The 17436-nt window shown below is 39.9% G+C and overlaps 4 protein-coding genes across 4 annotated transcripts; all 4 read right to left on the bottom strand.

Annotated features, from left to right (window-relative positions):
- Positions 1 to 1342: 1342 nt before the first annotated feature.
- On the bottom strand, positions 1343 to 4513 carry LOC103400988 (uncharacterized). Its single transcript, XM_008339684.4, has 4 exons — positions 3888 to 4513; positions 2536 to 3321; positions 2095 to 2142; positions 1343 to 2011 (listed from the first exon to the last, which is right to left on the bottom strand). Exons 1-4 carry the CDS (start codon positions 4068 to 4070, stop codon positions 1691 to 1693), a joined length of 1338 nt encoding a protein of 445 aa, XP_008337906.3. The 5' UTR covers positions 4071 to 4513; the 3' UTR covers positions 1343 to 1690.
- A 3903-nt stretch (positions 4514 to 8416) lies between these two features.
- Positions 8417 to 10415, bottom strand: LOC103400987 (amino acid transporter AVT3B-like). Its single transcript, XM_008339683.4, has one exon. It carries the CDS (start codon positions 9831 to 9833, stop codon positions 8556 to 8558), a length of 1278 nt encoding a protein of 425 aa, XP_008337905.3. The 5' UTR covers positions 9834 to 10415; the 3' UTR covers positions 8417 to 8555.
- A 2068-nt stretch (positions 10416 to 12483) lies between these two features.
- Positions 12484 to 13196, bottom strand: LOC103400986 (large ribosomal subunit protein uL11m). Its single transcript, XM_008339682.4, has one exon. The coding sequence runs from the start codon at positions 13101 to 13103 to the stop codon at positions 12636 to 12638; it is 468 nt and encodes a 155-aa protein (XP_008337904.3). The 5' UTR covers positions 13104 to 13196; the 3' UTR covers positions 12484 to 12635.
- A 1209-nt stretch (positions 13197 to 14405) lies between these two features.
- On the bottom strand, positions 14406 to 17436 carry LOC103400985 (probable protein phosphatase 2C 47). Its single transcript, XM_008339680.4, has 4 exons — positions 16747 to 17436; positions 15801 to 15995; positions 15452 to 15657; positions 14406 to 15302 (listed from the first exon to the last, which is right to left on the bottom strand). Exons 1-4 carry the CDS (start codon positions 16942 to 16944, stop codon positions 14747 to 14749), a joined length of 1155 nt encoding a protein of 384 aa, XP_008337902.3. The 5' UTR covers positions 16945 to 17436; the 3' UTR covers positions 14406 to 14746.

The raw sequence follows: 17436 nt of genomic DNA, 5'->3' as shown, positions 1-17436 counted from the left end.
TGGATATATTGTTAGAGCATCTCCAGTAGAAAGATGCCTCCGAAATATCAAAATCACATTTATATTTCGTTCTACTCCAATGGTGTAAATTTGAGATCATTTCTTTTTCTCTATAACTCAAGGGGCTTATCTTCTAAAAATGGATAAAAAAAAGATTTATATTTACATTTTATTATACTCATTTTACCTTTCACGCTTGATGTTAATTTATGTCTTTTGATCATCTTCAACTCATTCAATCTAACGCCAAAAATTGAGAGAGTGTTGAAATCTTTTGATCATCTTCAACTAATTCAATCCAACACCATAAATTATGAGAGTGTTGAAATTAAAATAAGTGTGTGAATAAATCATCCTATAAATATTTTACTCTTTCATTATAAAAGCTTTTCAGCCGACATTTTGCATCTCCGTATCCCTAACGTATACTAAAAATTAAAAAAAATCATGATGTCAGTACATTGCCATAGTCAATAGTTTCAGAAGTTGCTGTTGTACGTCTGCAGTAACAAAAAACAGAGGCATGAAACCTTTATTTTTCCGAAGTGGGCCCGCTGTATGTTGGGGGCGGTGATCACACTTGGGTTTCATTTGTTTTTAGTGCATTGATATTTTTATATTAAGAAGAGAGAGCTCAATAAAATTATTTAATGAGCGGTTTAAATTGGTTCGAATTTGTTATTTACGATGATTCGAATCTAAGATTTCTCATTTCTAAAAGAACATGAATACCATTAGACTGACTACTTGAGTTAAGCATGTAGAACTTAACTTTCAGATGCAAAAAATAATAAAAACTCATTTCATTTGTCAATTGATTTGTTATAAGTCAGTTTATTTATTAATGTTTAGGACCAGCCCGCCCACTTCCCACCTGATCGAACAATCGAAAAGATAAACGAACACGGATTGGTGGACTGTTATGTCACAATAAAAAAAAAGTAGGTAAGGAGTTTGATCGAGATATTCACTGTTCTTTATTAGGGTTTAAATTGTTACAGCAATAATTAATTAATGTTTTGATTAAATATTCCCTCGTGCTGAAGATGTGCGCTCTTATCAAACTCTTAACGCCATCTTATATTGGAGTTTTAACCATTCAACCATGGATGCTTAGCAGGAATTCTTGTACACGATGAATAACCAAATTCCAATTAAAATGTAGTAGTTAAATCGACAATTCACACATTCTCTATTCGAGTATAGGTTCATCACAATCCATTGAATTATGTTCCCGTTAAGCACGAATCTGGAATCTGTACAGAAGATGCATTCATCTTCCATTCTCAAGAAAGTGGGAATAGGATTAGGATTAGAGAGCAAAACAAAAGTCAAGAAGGGATTAAGAAACCTAAAACCCTATATCAATCAAGAAAGTCATCAATCATCATCAGTATACAGGGTGTGGGAACACATACATGTGTTTACAAGCCACCAGGGGCATATATCCAAAACGACAGTCGAATTCTCTATCCGAATTTTTCGGCGTCGTTTTTCTCACAAAAATCGTTACTAATTTACAACTCTTATAGTTAATAGTTAATAAAAAAAATAATGATTCTTATTAGTCGAGTAACAAACAAAATTAAATCGCAATCAATAGGGTCGTACGTGCGGAGTGGAGTTGTTCGGAAGCCTTAGAAAGGGTGCGGTAGGAGTTGCCAGCATCGTCATCCTTCAATCTTTTTCTTCACTTGCCAACCTTAATATGCGGGTTGCTCATCCCAACATTCACCTTTTCCACATTTGACTTGCTTTTCATCTCGTTCTGGTTCGAAGTACTGCGATTGATCCACGGATGTTGCAGGCACTGCTGGGCTGTTGGCCGCTTCTCTGGTGCAAAGTCGAAAATTGGACAAAGGAAATCTGCAAACTCCCGAGCATCGGTCTCTGAAAATTTGTACCTATCCATCAGTATTTTATCAAGTGGCCAAAACTTCAGCCTTCGGATTCTCTTTAGATCACCATGTCGGTCAAAGAAGTCCTTGGAACGAGCTCCGCTAATCGCTACCTGAAAACCCAAGCATAAGATATGAATGGCATCAGATAAATGTCTTGGAGAAATATAAGTGCGATGAAGGATTAAAATATCACCTTTCGAGGCATCTTTCCAAGGAGTTCCATCATCAACGCAAGGTGGTCCTGCAATCAATCCAACAAATATTTCGATTGCAAACCAGTAAGCAGAAGGCAGTGGAAAATAGGGTACTCTCTACAAAACATGACCAATCGCACAAATTTGACAAACTCCAAGTAATTCACAAGAAATAAAGACAGTCGATAACATTAACCAAATTCAAAATGTCAAATTGTTCGTAGAGAGAAATTCCCGTCTACATATATTAGAATTATCTTGGGAGCTGGGGTTCAAAGCTTTTAAAAGGCAAAAAATAGGGTTTATTCAATTTTCAAATATGGAAAAACGGATAATATTTATAACTTTTTTTGCGACAAATTCGTGAGTATGCTATACAAACATTCGCAACATTGTCATAAAACTTTAATACAATGGTGTAAAAGTGAAACCATCTTTACCTCATCCTCACTAAAGCCTTGTCCCACCTTTGGAGCGAACAACATGTCGCCAGTCGCAAGTTCAAATGCAGTGCAGGCAAATGACCACATATCAACTGAGTATGAGTAACCAGATCGCAGTATAACTTCAGGAGCTCTATACTGCCTTGTTTGAATCTCTTCCGCAAGTTGCTTGTTGGCCCAACATCCATTTCCGAAATCAACAACCTTGCACTTTACATCAATCCCATCTAGGTTTCTTTCAGGCTTGGGAGGTTCATTACCTCCCATAGATTCTCTTCTCAACGAAATCTTAGCAACTGCCCTCCTTGCCCTCCTTTTCAACTTTTTCTCAATAAGAGTCATGGTGGCTCCACCGTTCAGGTTCCCTTCAGGTCTTTCTAGAATTGGTGTGAGGCCAGCCCTGACTGGATCTTTGGCAGGATCGATGGTGTTACAAAGAAGGATGTTTTCGGGTTTTAGGTCAGTGTGGATGATACCAAGTTCTCGATGCAAATAGTCGAGACCTATCAATATGCATTTGCAGATCTCCCTAACTTTATATAATTTAAGGCCTTTGTAACGGTTATGCTTGATCAGCCGAAGTAAGCTATCACCAAGAAATTCAAGGACCATGCACTGATGCTGCCCGTTCGGACCTGCATGCTTAAAATGGTCAATCAGCCGCACAACACACTTGGAGTGCGTGGGGTCACCGTCCGCGATATTGGAAAGAATTGCAATCTCATGAAGAGCAGCTTGAGCAAACTGCGCTGCACTTTTCTGAATCTTAAGAGCAACGTACGTCTAAAAAATACAAAAGAGACATAAGATGACGCAACAATCGGATTAACTGAAGTAACATATTATTCTTTCCTACGAATCATTTACTTCATGCAGATGCATGGAGCAACGAAAGAGCCAAAAATGGAAGTGATGAACCAAAATTTACAATCGTAACACGAAAACACGGAGAAATTATTCATTCAGCATTACTGCATATACAGAACACATGAAGATAATGTCTTGTTGAAAAAAATCAAATCTTCAGCCTATATCCAAAGGTGATCAAATATCGAATCGAAAACAATCCAAAAGGGTTGAAAATTAAATCAAATCATACATCAACAACAAAAAATGCACGGAAAAATGCAAATTCGAATAGATTAAGGAAGATCTTAAACATTTAAGTATCAGAATATACAGAAAAATGCTAAAGTCGAGAAACAAATGTAAATTATAAATGAAAAGCAAATAAATTTCCCGATTTACATGTAATCCAGAAAAGATTTCATACCAATAACTAATAACAAAAAGAAACATTTAATGACACAAAAAAAAAATGAATGAAACGAAGAAGAAGCTTGGCTTACAGAGGTGGTGGTGTCGTAAGCGAGCCAGACGGTGGAGAACTCACCCCAACCCAGCTTCCTCTGGGCCACGTAGCGGCCGCCGTTGAACTGATCGCCGACCCTGACGGCGTGGTAGCCTCCTTTCCTGTAGGAGTCGATGCCCTCATCGTCCTCCTCCGACCCGGATGAAGATGAGCACGACATGGCGTTTGATCAACAGGGTTTCCTTCCTCTCCCGATCCAAATTCGAACTGGGTTTCCTGAATCCGAACCCAACAATCGAAAAGCAACGACCTTTTCTGCGATTTCGACAATGGAAGGCGATTTGAAATGATGGGTAAAAGCTAAAAATGGCAAGTTTGCTGGATTTGAATCGACGACTCCGTTGCAATGAGAAAGGAGACTCACCCACTCTTCCTTGTGTTTCTCTCTCTACTTTCTCTGTCTATGTCTGAGATTAAAATGGATTAATGGAGGATTGTGTGGTCTTCAACAGGAAGCCTTCCTCTCTCTCTCCTCTGATGTCTCTCCACTTTTTTCTCTTTGCTTTCCTTCTTTTTTTTTCTTTCTAGTTGGTTGCTATTGCTGGCATTTTCCCTGGGTGCGGTGGGTCTTTCCGAGGAAAATGGGTGTTTTCTCATTTTGCCCCTTCGTGATGGCGACTTTTTTATGACACCGAATTTAATTTTTAATTGTTAACGGATAAACGTTGGAATAATTATTTCTGTTGTTTAGTGATATTACGATATTATTTTTTTAATTGTAGACGAGATATTTAAGTTTAACTCAATGATGACGTATTATATTTGTACTTGTACTTAAATAATAGATGACTTTTTATGTGGCTCAACATCTATAAAGATATTTAGAGTGTCAATAATAATTCTCATTTTTAATTGTTAACGGATAAACGTTGGGATAACTAGTATTACAGTTTAATACTTAAATAAGGGAAATTTTATTTAAACTCATTTAATATTTTTCTACACCCAACTTAAATTTTAAATGTTAATTGTTTATTTTACCCTATTGCATAATTACTATTAAGTACAAAATGAAATTAATAATAAAAATCAAATTTATCAATAGACCCACATACTATAATTAAACTCTAGCATCACCCTTTGTTTATTTTACGTTTATTCTGACTAAAACCCTAATAGCTTTGATAGAGAAAAACAAGCTTTTCTATTGATGGATGGTGATTTTGAAGTTTTTAATTCTCCAACTAAGATATGACTCGATTTATGGATATTTTGTTTGTTTGCTTCTTATTTGGATTAAATTTCATATTTTTTTATATTATATTATATTTGTTTTTTTTTTCTACCGTCTATATGCGCCCCAAAACACCAGTGCAAAGACTTTTGATTAGTACTGCAAAGACATAAAACTTGATTTTTGGTGCAAATAAAGATTGCTCAACCTTAACCACGAACTAGCGGGTGCCATGTCTTGCACCTTTTTTATTCAAAATAGCTCCAATTTGTTTAGTTGTTTATTAACATAGCAGCAAAGCACCCAGCTCTATGTCACTTCTTAAAAAGTACATGAAAATGCTCATTTAAAATGACTGAACTGGAGCTTGCATAACATTCTCTTGGAAAATTCAAGTCTATGAAATGATCTCTTGGATCCCAAGTCCATGGATGGGTTGTGGTAGCAAAAAGAAAAAAAGCATCCATGTAAATACTAGTCCTATATGGCATATGCCATTATAGAGGGGCAAAGGAAGCCTCTTTGAAAGAAAAAAAAATTCAATTAGAAATGTTATTTTATAAAGAGAATGAGTGTAAAGATAATTTTTCATTTTGAATTGGGTTTGAGAGGGTATTTTAGGTAATAAATTTGGGTTTAAAGATATATTAATTCTTTAATAAAAAAATAATATGGGTGAAGACAGTAAATTGAGTGTAGGAAGAGGTTAGATGAGTTCAAATAAAATTTCTCCTTAAATAATAGCTGACTCTTTATGTGGCTCAATATCTACAAAGATATACAAATATACGTCATGGTCCATATCTTGTACTTTAAAATATTACACTATTTTTTTATTGTGATGGTGTGAACTTGCAAAATTGGAGATTTTGGGTTTTTGTTTTGTTTTATGGGAAATCACTAAAAAAGAAGATGAGTAAGAGGTGGCCAATATAAGGGGGAACGGGTGGTTGTACTCGTTAGGTGGATTGAAGTGATCGGTTTTTATGTGGAGTTGGAAAGGGGTTGATGATGGTTTGATGGGTGTTAGCCACCTGCTCAATAATCTTTTATTTCTTTATGGCTATCCCCTTTTCTAATAAAGTCTAAATCCTGGAACATTTGGGGCGTTACAAGTCCTTGTTTGGTTTATCCTTTATTCCAACAAGAGATATATGATCATGAGTAGAAATTCAATTCAGGATGTCGACGTGAATATTTTTTACGAGTTAACCTACAATTTTCGTTGTATGTTGTTGTGTTGAGTAATTAAAACCGTAAGTGTCAACAAATCTAATAAAGTATGCCGTATTAGTTTGGTGTGCAATGATATGAAGATAAGAGAATCTCACATGAATGAAGATAAAAAACCTTACAAGAGCTTATAAAAGGTTGGCCTATTCCCATATTGGATAAGAAGAACCTTCTCCTGCCCATGCAGTCAATTCGTAATTTGAATGATAACTAAGAGTCCATGATTTCTGGATCACTACACGTGTCATGAATTAGGCTTGTGATTGGGCCTGGATTTTTAGAGTATTGGTCCATCAGTTGATCTTGTTGGGCTTCCTGCCTTATTAAACCTTATTGAGCTCAAAAGGTTCTTGGGCTGTATTTAACCGTAGCATGTCTCCAATATTGGCCCATATTCCAAGGGTTCACCTGCCTCATGCGGGCGAGCTACGTGTATTTTTATCGCGAGAATCCAATGGGTAATTTCTTCGGAAATAGTTTTTCTCATCATGTTTAAGTAACATGATTGTGATGTTTCTCATCCTATTTATATCCGTTGAATAAATTTAAAATTTGAAATTACTTAAAGATGATGAGTAAAAATACATCTTAAATTCTTCAAAAAGGTTTCTCTCAGTCCACATATCATCGGTAGATGTTGAAAATGCATTTGATGGTTTACCCCTTTGTTTTGCTTTATGGTTAAATCCAATTTATTTAATCTTAGTTATTAAATTAGTGACTGAATAATATTACAATATTAGCACTAATTGCATTGTTTAGCTTGAAAAAAATAAAGAATTAATATAAAATAGGAGCACTTAGATAGTGATAATATTATCAATATGCAACATATATTAGTATTATTTGTTAAATCCCATATCGGTCAGGGAGTGGATCATTATGTCTTATATGTACATGCTCATCTCCTTATAGCACGAGGTCTTTTGGGAACTCACTGGCTTTGGGTTTCATTGGAACTCCGAAGTTAAGCTAGTTTGGGCGAGGGAATTCTTAGGATGGGTGACCTACTGGGAAGTTCTCGCGTGAATTCCTAGAAACAAAACCATGAGGGCGTGGTCGGGGCCCAAAGCGAACAATATCGTGCTACGGCGGAGCCGGTCTGAGATGTGACAAAATGGTATCAAAGCCACTCTGTCGTTCGGTGCGAGTGTGCCGACAAGGACGTCAGACCCCTAAGGGGGGTGGATTGTTAGATCCCACATCGTCGTCAGGCCCCTAAGGCGCGGTGGATTGTTAGATCTCACATTGTCCAAGGGAGTGAATCCTTTATGCCTTATATGTACATGCTTACCTCCCTATAGCACGAGGCATTTTGAGAACACACTGGCTTCGGAGTTCGGGCGAGAGCAATCTTAGGATGGGTGATCTATTGGAAAGTTCTCGTGTGAGTTCCTAGAAACAAAACCGTGAGAGTGTAATATCGTGCTACGGCGGAATTGAGCTCGGGTCGGGATGTGACACTGTTTACATTTAAAAAATGCAAAACACAAAAGAAAAATTGTTTGAGTGCATAAAGTTGTGGACTTGTCGATGGCAATCAAGTACTTCCAAACTTTTCAATTTCTGAATTTCTTTTTCGATATTAAAAATAAAAAAATTTAACAGTGAAAATCAAATTAAAAGCTAAAAGATCCTAGTGCTACATAGCATTAAAGTTCTACTCACAAAAACGGTGAGGATGTTCCTCATTTTTTCTATACCCTTTTTGATATTACCCAATATCGAAGACAATTTTTTATTGATTCCAACATGAAATTGAAAAACTCAAAATTCCTCCTATTTGAAATTGCATATGGTATGAAGCAATTTTGTTTATAAACGTTTTTGTTAGAAGTGCTTTTTAAGAAAAACGGTTAGTCCAAGTTCTTTCTAGAAAAGCATTCGCTTCCTGAATAAGCACCTATGATCCAGATTCATGAAAAACTCTAAATCCTAAACCCTAATAAAAACCCTCGTAAAAAGCGGTTATGTAAAACCCCAAACAACGACCTTTAACCTTTTCAGAAACAGTCTCGAACAAGTACCTACTCAATCCACCGAGATGAGGTGTAAATGTTATGCAGTTCAACAGACAAAAAAAAAAAAGGAAGAATATCTACTATCTCAGTGAGTCTCACACATTGCATTAAGCTGTTACAATTGGTGAAAATAATGAGCAAACGTAGCATTAAAATACAATTCCGCAGCAGCAAATTAAAACTTAATTGATTAACCCCTCAAGGGGCTCAACCAAAATCAAGCTTTGGGTGCAATAATCTCAGCCACTGAAGACCAAGTCCCAGACACCCCAATCACCACACCCACCACCACAATACACCCATCCAAACCGCTCCCAAACCAACTCAGCTCATCCCTAAACACCATCAGATGAAACAGAGCAGGCAGCACAAACCCCAGCGCCACACACACGCTGCTCCCCACCAGCGACAAAAAATCTGCAAAATTCGGCACCAGCAGCGCCACCAGGCTCACCCCAAAAACCAGCAGCCACCGCACCCACAGGGAGTAGGTGGAGCCGCAGAACCGCCGCTCCACCACTTCGAAAACCGGGTTCATCATCAATGGGAGAGTGAAGAACAGGTTTATGCACAAACCCAGCTGGACCAGTGTGCTTACTAAGCCCTGCCCGAAATTGGTGGTGATTATGTCTTTGGTTTCTTCCCCAAATGCAAAGTAACCCAGAACTCCGAATGATCCGTAGATCAGAGCTATGAATGCCATGCACAATGCCAGGACTTTCCCGAAATTCTCTTTGTTTTTGGCTTCTGATTCGAGGGGGAGGATCATTCCGATTCCCTCGAAGGCGTAAACCGCCACGCCGAGGCCGTAGAAGAAGACGGAGAAGCCGCCGAACGCCTGCAGAGCCGGTTTGTTTTGGAGGAAGATTATGACGTCTTCTACCATTACAACTCCCATGGCGCCGAGGTCGACGACGTCGGCGAATATGCTCAGAGGGGCGAGATGGGTCAGGGTGGGAATCGAATTCAGACCCAACTGGAATGGGAAACAGCCCCAGAGGTAGATTGATTTCGGGGTCAGACCAAGAATCCGGTCGGGGCCTGAGTAATTGAAGACGAAGCCTAAAGTGTTTGATATGAAGATTAGGTAGCTGATGCAGAACCCGGCCTGGGCGAGGACGATCATGACGTCGACGGAGAACCGGCCGATTGGGCCACAGACGACGAAACCCAGGTCGCCGAAAGACGCGATCTTTGAGAGGCCGCCGCCGTGGAGGGAGTCGAGCTTGCGGCGGGTGTGGATTAGGAGCATCATACAGTGGTAGGTTAGGAAGGCGACGGAGAAGAGCATGAGGGAGCCGAAGACCCAGCCGGTTTTCTTGAAGGTGTAGGGTAGACCCAGCACGCCGGCGCCGACGATGGCGATGAAGACGTTGGCGAAGGTTTTGGGTTGGGAGGAGAGCTTGCTGGGTTTGGAGAGGAGTGGAGTGTCTTCTCGGGGGAAGGGAGGTAGGGTGTTGGTGGAGGAGCTGGCTTCTTTGTCGAACACCACCATTGCTGCTGCCGCTCTGTGTCGCTGGGTGGACAATTGCAAGTTCCTAATTTTCTAGGGGTGCAAGTGAGAAATTTGGAAATTTGGGGGTTTGGGTTTTGGGATTTTGATTGGGAAGAGGGAGTAGATAGAATTTGGAGATTGGATTGGAGGGCGAATTGGTGGAAATTGGGATTTGGGAAAGATGATGGGTGTGGGGATGGGTAGCTGGGTTAGTCTATTTCTACTTGAGCAAGTTATTGGAAGGGGCCAAAAAGCCAAATGAGAATAATTGGCATTATCCAAAGACCAACATTAAAAAACTATAGCATAAATATCTAACCGCTAAACCAAAATACGAGTACTTTCCCATAAAAAAAATTCACACTTCATGGTACTTTCCCATTCTCGCACTCTCGTTTTTGCATACCAATCGTAACCTAAACCCTCGTGAGTGCGGCACACACCTTTTTGTTTGTTTCGGAGCCGCTTTGACGAGACGTACTAAACTCACTATGTATCACATCTCTCACTCTTACGGCATGAGCTGACGACAATCATGTATTACCTGTGTTCGTGCTTAGACTCAAAAGAGTGGGACACAGCTTGGAGTCTTGAAATGCCAGCACGAGCTGACGACAATCATGTATTACTTGTGTCCGCGCCCAGACTCAAAAAGTGTGGGACACAACTTGGAGTCTTGCAATGCGAGCAATCGGATCCAAGGTGTATTTAGTTGAGTCAAGACTAGATGAGTATTTGATGTTTTCACAACCCCTTCCATCAATCTTTGACCAAAAAACACCATTCCATCAATCTAATTTTGCAATCAAAACTCGAATCCTTTTTTAAATTATTTATTTATTTTAAGGGTAATGTTAGGGGAGAATAAATTTTTAAACTAAATTTTGCAAATTATGTGATGTGGTTGTTGATGATTGAATTATTATTAAATGTTGATTAACGTGCTTATTTTCTATTGGTGACATATTATATGATTTGCAAATTTAGTCTACTTACAGTTACTCTAATTTTGAATATCATAACATAGGATCCTCATTATTTTTTGTACCGTATTTGGATTATAATTATAATTTTAATTGAAATCTTGGTAGAACAAACCTAACTTTGTTTTGGAGTTCATTAGAGACGGGCTAAATTACAGGTGTCTTTCGAATGTTCCGTATTCTCATTCTCATTGATATGGGCACACAAGCACCAGAAGAAATGAATTTTCTAATTTTCTACCATTTTTTAATTTTATTGTATTAATTTTTTAATTTTAGGACCTTTCTGTTGAATTCACATAACTTGAATTGAACCTACAAAAATAACACAAAGACGGATGCGTGAACATTTGCAACTTTTCAACCAATTAATATAAACAAAGAGCCGTCTTCAAGAGAGACAATACGACGTACAACGTATCATCAGTTGCATACAATCATACAACGAAAGATATACGAAAATCACAATTTCTGGCCTAAGGCCTAAAGCCAGATGCCTAAACACATTATCCAGTTCCTATCCTACCATGGTTGGTCCACTTCACTTTCCTTGCACACAACCCATCATCAAAACACGAACATCAAATGTTGATGCAACATGAAAGAAACCATGAATAAAATCATCTCTTTCATCAGCCCGACGGTGCTACGACCATACCCTTTTTGTCATGCCAGAATTCATGGATGAAATGAAATCAGCGATCATGGACAAGACGACCTAGACTTCCCCTTCCCCCCCAACCATCTGATTTTATACCTCCTTGATTCCTCCCATCCGAAGCTAGAGTTGTTTCTGAGCTAGAACATCCATATTCACGTCCAACCCCTATAAAATAAAGTCAGGGGCTGATACCGGATCCACTTTCATTCAACGAGCCATCAACAAACAAACTCTGCCCCGAACTCTGAGCAAACAGGTCTTGAAGGCCACCCCCAGGGCCAATCTAGTAGTTTGGTACCTTTGCCATGCGGTAGGGCAAGAGACCAGTTCGTGGGCTCGGGAAGTTTGATGAACTACTGGTCGCTCTCCTCACAAAACACAACTAATAACATCCTCCAACTCTTATTAACAGCTCAAACGCTTCACCCAATCAATTTTCCATATACACACAAATATAAGACACTAGTGTAGAAACTAGAACCACCAACCCCTTTGTTCTCCCTCTGTTGTTTCCAAATTTCCGAAACTCAATTCCATCCCACCCCTTCAACTCAAACCTCTAATAACGTATCAATGCAATAGAATTTTAATTGATACTGTCTGTTTTCTGATCATTAAACAAACTCAAGATGTTAAAACAATCACAAACTGAAATTTCCAGCCATAGCTACTCCCGTATCCCTTCCGGGAAACCACGTCCCAACCCGGCCAACTAAATGTATTCTTAACCATATCCAAATGACATAAACAAACAGAAAAAGAAAAATCTCAATTCTACCTAGGATCAAAGTACACTGACATTTGAAACCGAGCACGGCATTTTTCACTCTATCAACTTGATGAATTTCTTAAGTTACTAATCACGACACTCAAATGCATAGACAGAAACATCATAAACAAAACAAGGCTAGTTTAATGAAACGAAAGCCGTCCTCATTCCTCATTCAAATCAAAATCTACCATGAAATCACAAGCAGAAAAGAGCTACTCAATTACACTAATCCCATGAACATCACTAACACAATTATTGATAATCAAACTTTCCAACAACATCGTTCCAGTCAAAACCTTAAACCCAACAAAACGACACATGCTTTTCCCCAAAACAACAATCACAATCAAACCTAGGGTTTCAAAATTGGACATTTTCCTCCCAAATCATTCCAATTCCTTAACAACCTTAATCCCCATAGAATTAGCCGTACCAATAACCGACTTACAAATGGACTCCAACGGCATGTACTGGCAATACGGGTCGGACTGCTTCACCTTCGCGATCTCGTACACGTGCCTCACCGATAGCGTCGACGCCACCGCGTGTCCTGGACGACTGCTGCCAGACTCGATCCCGGCGGCCTTCTTCAAGTACCAGGTGACGGACGGCGACCTCACAGTGAACTCGAAGGTGTTGTCTTTGAAGGCGGTGATGATCACTGCCATGGGGGTTTCGGGTTTGTACTTCTGGGTCCGGGCGTTGAAGTCCTTGCAGAAGGCCATCAGGTTTAGCCTGTATTGACCCAGAGCGGGACCCACCGGAGCTACGGGTCGGGCGGCTCCCGCCGGGACTGTGAGGCGGATCGTCGCCGCCACGGGTCGTCGGGTTAGGATTTCCTTCAGGGTTGCCATGGGTTTTGCTGCTCGACTACAAACGCTCACTCACTTTGCAGGTGTGGTAAATGGAGAGTGAAGCAAGTAGGAGCAGGCCTTGTTGGGCTGGGCCGTTGGTTTAATACTCATTGGCCCAGACCATTATCATCACTTTAGTTTTTTATTTTTTGAAGAAAAAGAAGAAAAATGTGTAACCATTTAGAGCAACTCCACCCTTGGAACCCTCCTCCTGGCAATTCACTATTCAATCCACCTAATGAACAGTAATTGCCCTTAATAAATAGTAATTGCTATTTGCATCTCCACTCTTGGAACCCTTCCCCCTGGCAATTAGTAATAAAATATTAATATTTTTTTTCTCACCCAATCCATAAAATATTATTATTTTTCTCACCCAATCCATAAAATATTATTATTTTTTCCTAATTTTGACCGGTACTCTCTCTCTCTCTCTCACAGCAACAACCATGGAACACCGAGGAGGAAGGAGGACGAGAAGGAAGGAGGAAGGAGGACCGGTCCTCTCTCTTTCTCTCTCTCTCTCTCTCTCTCAGCAGCAGCCATGGAACACCGAGGAGGAAGGAAGGTGAGGAGGGGAAGGAGGAGGAAGGAGGAAGGAGGACGCAGAGAACACCGAGCGCATGCACCGATGCTGCACATCAGCCATACGTCACACAGCCCTCAGGCTCTCGGGCTGGCAATCCCCACCGAGCCTGTCGCTCGGGCCCTTTCTCCTCGCCTATCCCCCGAGCAACCAGCAACGCTGGATCCCCATCCCCCGGCCATCGGGCCCTTTCTCCTTGCCTGTCCCCCGAGCAACCAGCAACGCTGGAGTTGCTCTTAGATCAAAGACCAACATGTCTTGCTCTAGTACCAAAAGGAAAACCAATATCTCTACGAATTTGTAGTCTCTTCGGATGGAGGTTTGTAGCCTAAAGTTTGTTTTATGTTGATGGTGCTTTTTTTAACCAAACATATAGAGAAAAACTTGGGTAAGCAGGTGCTCAACCTCGTTACCTATATGGCACAACATTAAATTCTTTCATTTTATTCAGTGGGGTAAGTAGATCTTGTGTATTATTTTATCTTGTGTTGTAAGATGTGTAAATTTCATTTATAATCTTTAGGTTTTTTAGAACCCTAATATGAGGTTTTCGGTATGTTATTCCAAGTGGTCGGAAAGAAAACAGACTTGCAATGCAAAAAGTTTAATTTTCTTGACAGTTGATTAGAGTAATTTAGAATATTGTCTCGTTAAGGAGTTGATGTCCATATCAATTGCATGACTTTGCAATAAGCGGTAACTCAAGGACAAGAAAATGAGAGGGAAAGGGAAAAAGACTTTATACATGATCCATATTTGTTAAAAGTTCTACATATAAGAGGACTACTTGTAGAGTTTGCTATTTAAATCCTATAACCAAGTTGAAAGTAAGCTGACTGGTGCAAGAGAGCCTTGCAGCAACTTATGCAGTTCTAACATAAAAAAAAATTCTGATTTTAAAGAATCAAATTCGAGATTGTTAATCGTATCTCAAATTGTACAGGACGTATAGTTAAAAGAAATCTGGAAGGTGCGGCCGCAGCAGGGTGCAGGAGCGACTCAGAAAAATCCCCGACAGGGGGTGTAAGCTCCATCTGTATATATGCAGTCCATTTGTTCAAATGGTGCTTAAGACACCCTTGAGAAGGTCCAACCCTTCAGCTGAAATGCTCCTTCTCTTGTGGGATTTAGATATTTCGGTTTTAGGAGGTGGATCTTCGGAGAAACAGACCACGACAACAGTGAGGTTATCGCACGTGTTTCGCTGGAGCGCTTCCTTGACGAGCGCTTTTGAACATCTCTCGGGATCATTGTGCTGCATGAGCTCCTTCCTCACCATTGTAACTGCGCACTGGCTGCTCATCACATCCCACAAGCCATCACAGCCCATTATCAAGAACTCGTCTTCTTCTGTTAGGACAATTTCCTCCAACTCTGGCTCGGAGCTCAAGGGGCTTTTTGAACCTTTCGAGCCCTTGATATGCCAGTCTCCAAGAGCACGCGCTACGGATAGTTGGCCATTGAGGTAGCCATCATAGATAACACCACCCAGCTTTTCAATTCTTAATCTTTCAGAGGTGCAGTTAGGCTTGTGATCTTTAGATAGCTCAATTGCCCTTCCCCGCTTGCCCAACACAGCTCGACAGTCCCCAGCATTAGCGATTAGCATGGTCCTGAAAGCATACAGCAGCATTCGAGATAAAGTAAAAATTTGTAGATGCAAAGTTTAATCATATTGTTTCGACTTTTTCAATGATTAAAACGTAATTACAGATCTTAATGTTGATGATCATAGACAGATAGATCAAGTGTAATTGCTCACCTTCCTAAGATCAGGGCAGTCAAGGCAGTGGTACCGGAGGACTTGTCAACTGAGCTAGCATCTGCAAAAGCATGATCAGCCTTCACAAAAGCGCTTCTAACTGCCTTTTTAACGCCAGATGGGAAGTGAGAGTCTTCAACGATGAATTTAAGGATGTTGCTTTTGATGAATGACGCTGCATCAACACCATTATGTCCATCAAAGACCTGTGGAAATCAACAAAATTTCAGTAAGAGTTCAATTAATAAGATGGCCTTGTCAAAAAGAAACTATGGAAAATTCTAAGCATGGTTGTCCCTGCACAAAAAAGTACCACTCAAAAAGAAATTAACAAGTCCAAGTTACATACCCCATAAAATGCCCCAGGAGAAGGCAAGTTTTCAATTTCAGCAATATGATCATGGAGATTATCTACGCAAATGTACTCATCCTCCATGTACTGTTTAGGTCCTTTCTCAGAGCAGCTTCCTGAACGGAATACAAATACGAACTCAGCTGTCTCACTTGCCGGTGACTTCAATCCCATACTTCCAATATCTGAAACCTATGAAAAAGGACAGCGCAGAGGAATAATTAGTTAATTTTTTTTCTTATTCTGAATAGATTTTTAATCCATTTAAGCATACTAATTAAAGCATTTTGTGTCAGTTAAGCATTATATCATTGACCTCAGAAAGTTTCTCTATATGCAACAGAAACATGGATTGCATTGCATGCTACAAGGATCAATACGGATCCAATAAGGCATTACCCTCTAGAACAACTATCAATGCATTTCTTTGGTTGCCATTTGCGGCGTGCCAATCTGCGCAGTTTCATTAAGTAAAAACCAGATATTTTGCAGACATTGTCCCATTAAATTTCAGGGTTGGCATATTAAGATAACAGTTGAACAAGTTTGCTGGTAGCATTCTCTGACCACTTCCAACACGTCGAAAAATTGTTTCCTTTTTGAAGCTAGCATGGCATTCTCTAAATATTACACACCAAAAACCAGATTCATTGCTGCTGTTATCATTCAAATTCTTCCACAATGCAACAAATACATCAGTAGTACAATTCGTTCTTTCCTGATTTACTTCCCAGTTCCCGCTAAACACAACCATCAAATGCCTGTTCTTAATTAACAACGTAAAATCGACCCTTTTCGCCCACAGTATCTACCTCTGATCTCTCCGGTTTTGATGAGGGAAGTATGTGCATTGTGCATAAATGCATATAAGGTGCAATAATCTGCATACGCAATTCAGAAAAAATGCAGATTAAGAAGAAAAATGAGGCTTCGCTCAACTTACTGATTCGGTCAACAATGCATAGCTAGTGCAATTTCGCATAACCGAGAGGTTTCTCGGAGGCTTTCCGGTTGGAATGTGGTTCGAATTGGCCAAAGCGTCGACGTTTTGATCTTCCATGATCGGCATTCCACCTCCGTTTAAGCACCCACCATCCAATCCGGTGACTTGTGGCGAGATATCTGCAGTTCCTGAAGCCATTAATCTCTCCTTCCTAACCCATCAATCTCTCTCACAACTCTTTTCAACTAAACCACCATAACTTCAGCCAAAGCCAAAAGCAGCTGTCACACAACCCCCATATGCTCACAGAAAAAGCACTAATACACAATCAATGCCTCCAAAAGCCAAAACCCAGCTGTCAAAAACCATCAAGCGCTTGACCCAAGATGCAGAATTTCACACAGCAGATCAAGAAGGCAAGCTCCTCCTGCAACTCCAAGCCTCTGTTTTTTTTTCCAAAAGATTTGATTTTTCGAGTCGTTCCGGAGAAAACAGATCGAAATTTCCAAAACCCAGATCAAGAATTCAGCAAAAAAAGCAAGAATTCAAAATCCCAAATGAAGTAATTCGAGAAAGATATACAAATGTGGGAAGAAAAACAGAGAGCCTAAGACCATAGCATAGCAGTAGGGAAGGGGGAACCGTTGGAGGAGAAAAGAGAGAGAGAACTTTGGGTATGATGTGTAGCTG

The sequence above is a fragment of the Malus domestica genome, chromosome 15, assembly GCF_042453785.1.
Source record: "Malus domestica chromosome 15, GDT2T_hap1".
Taxonomy (NCBI): Eukaryota; Viridiplantae; Streptophyta; class Magnoliopsida; order Rosales; family Rosaceae; genus Malus; species Malus domestica.
This window is presented reverse-complemented; position numbering and strand designations above follow the sequence as displayed.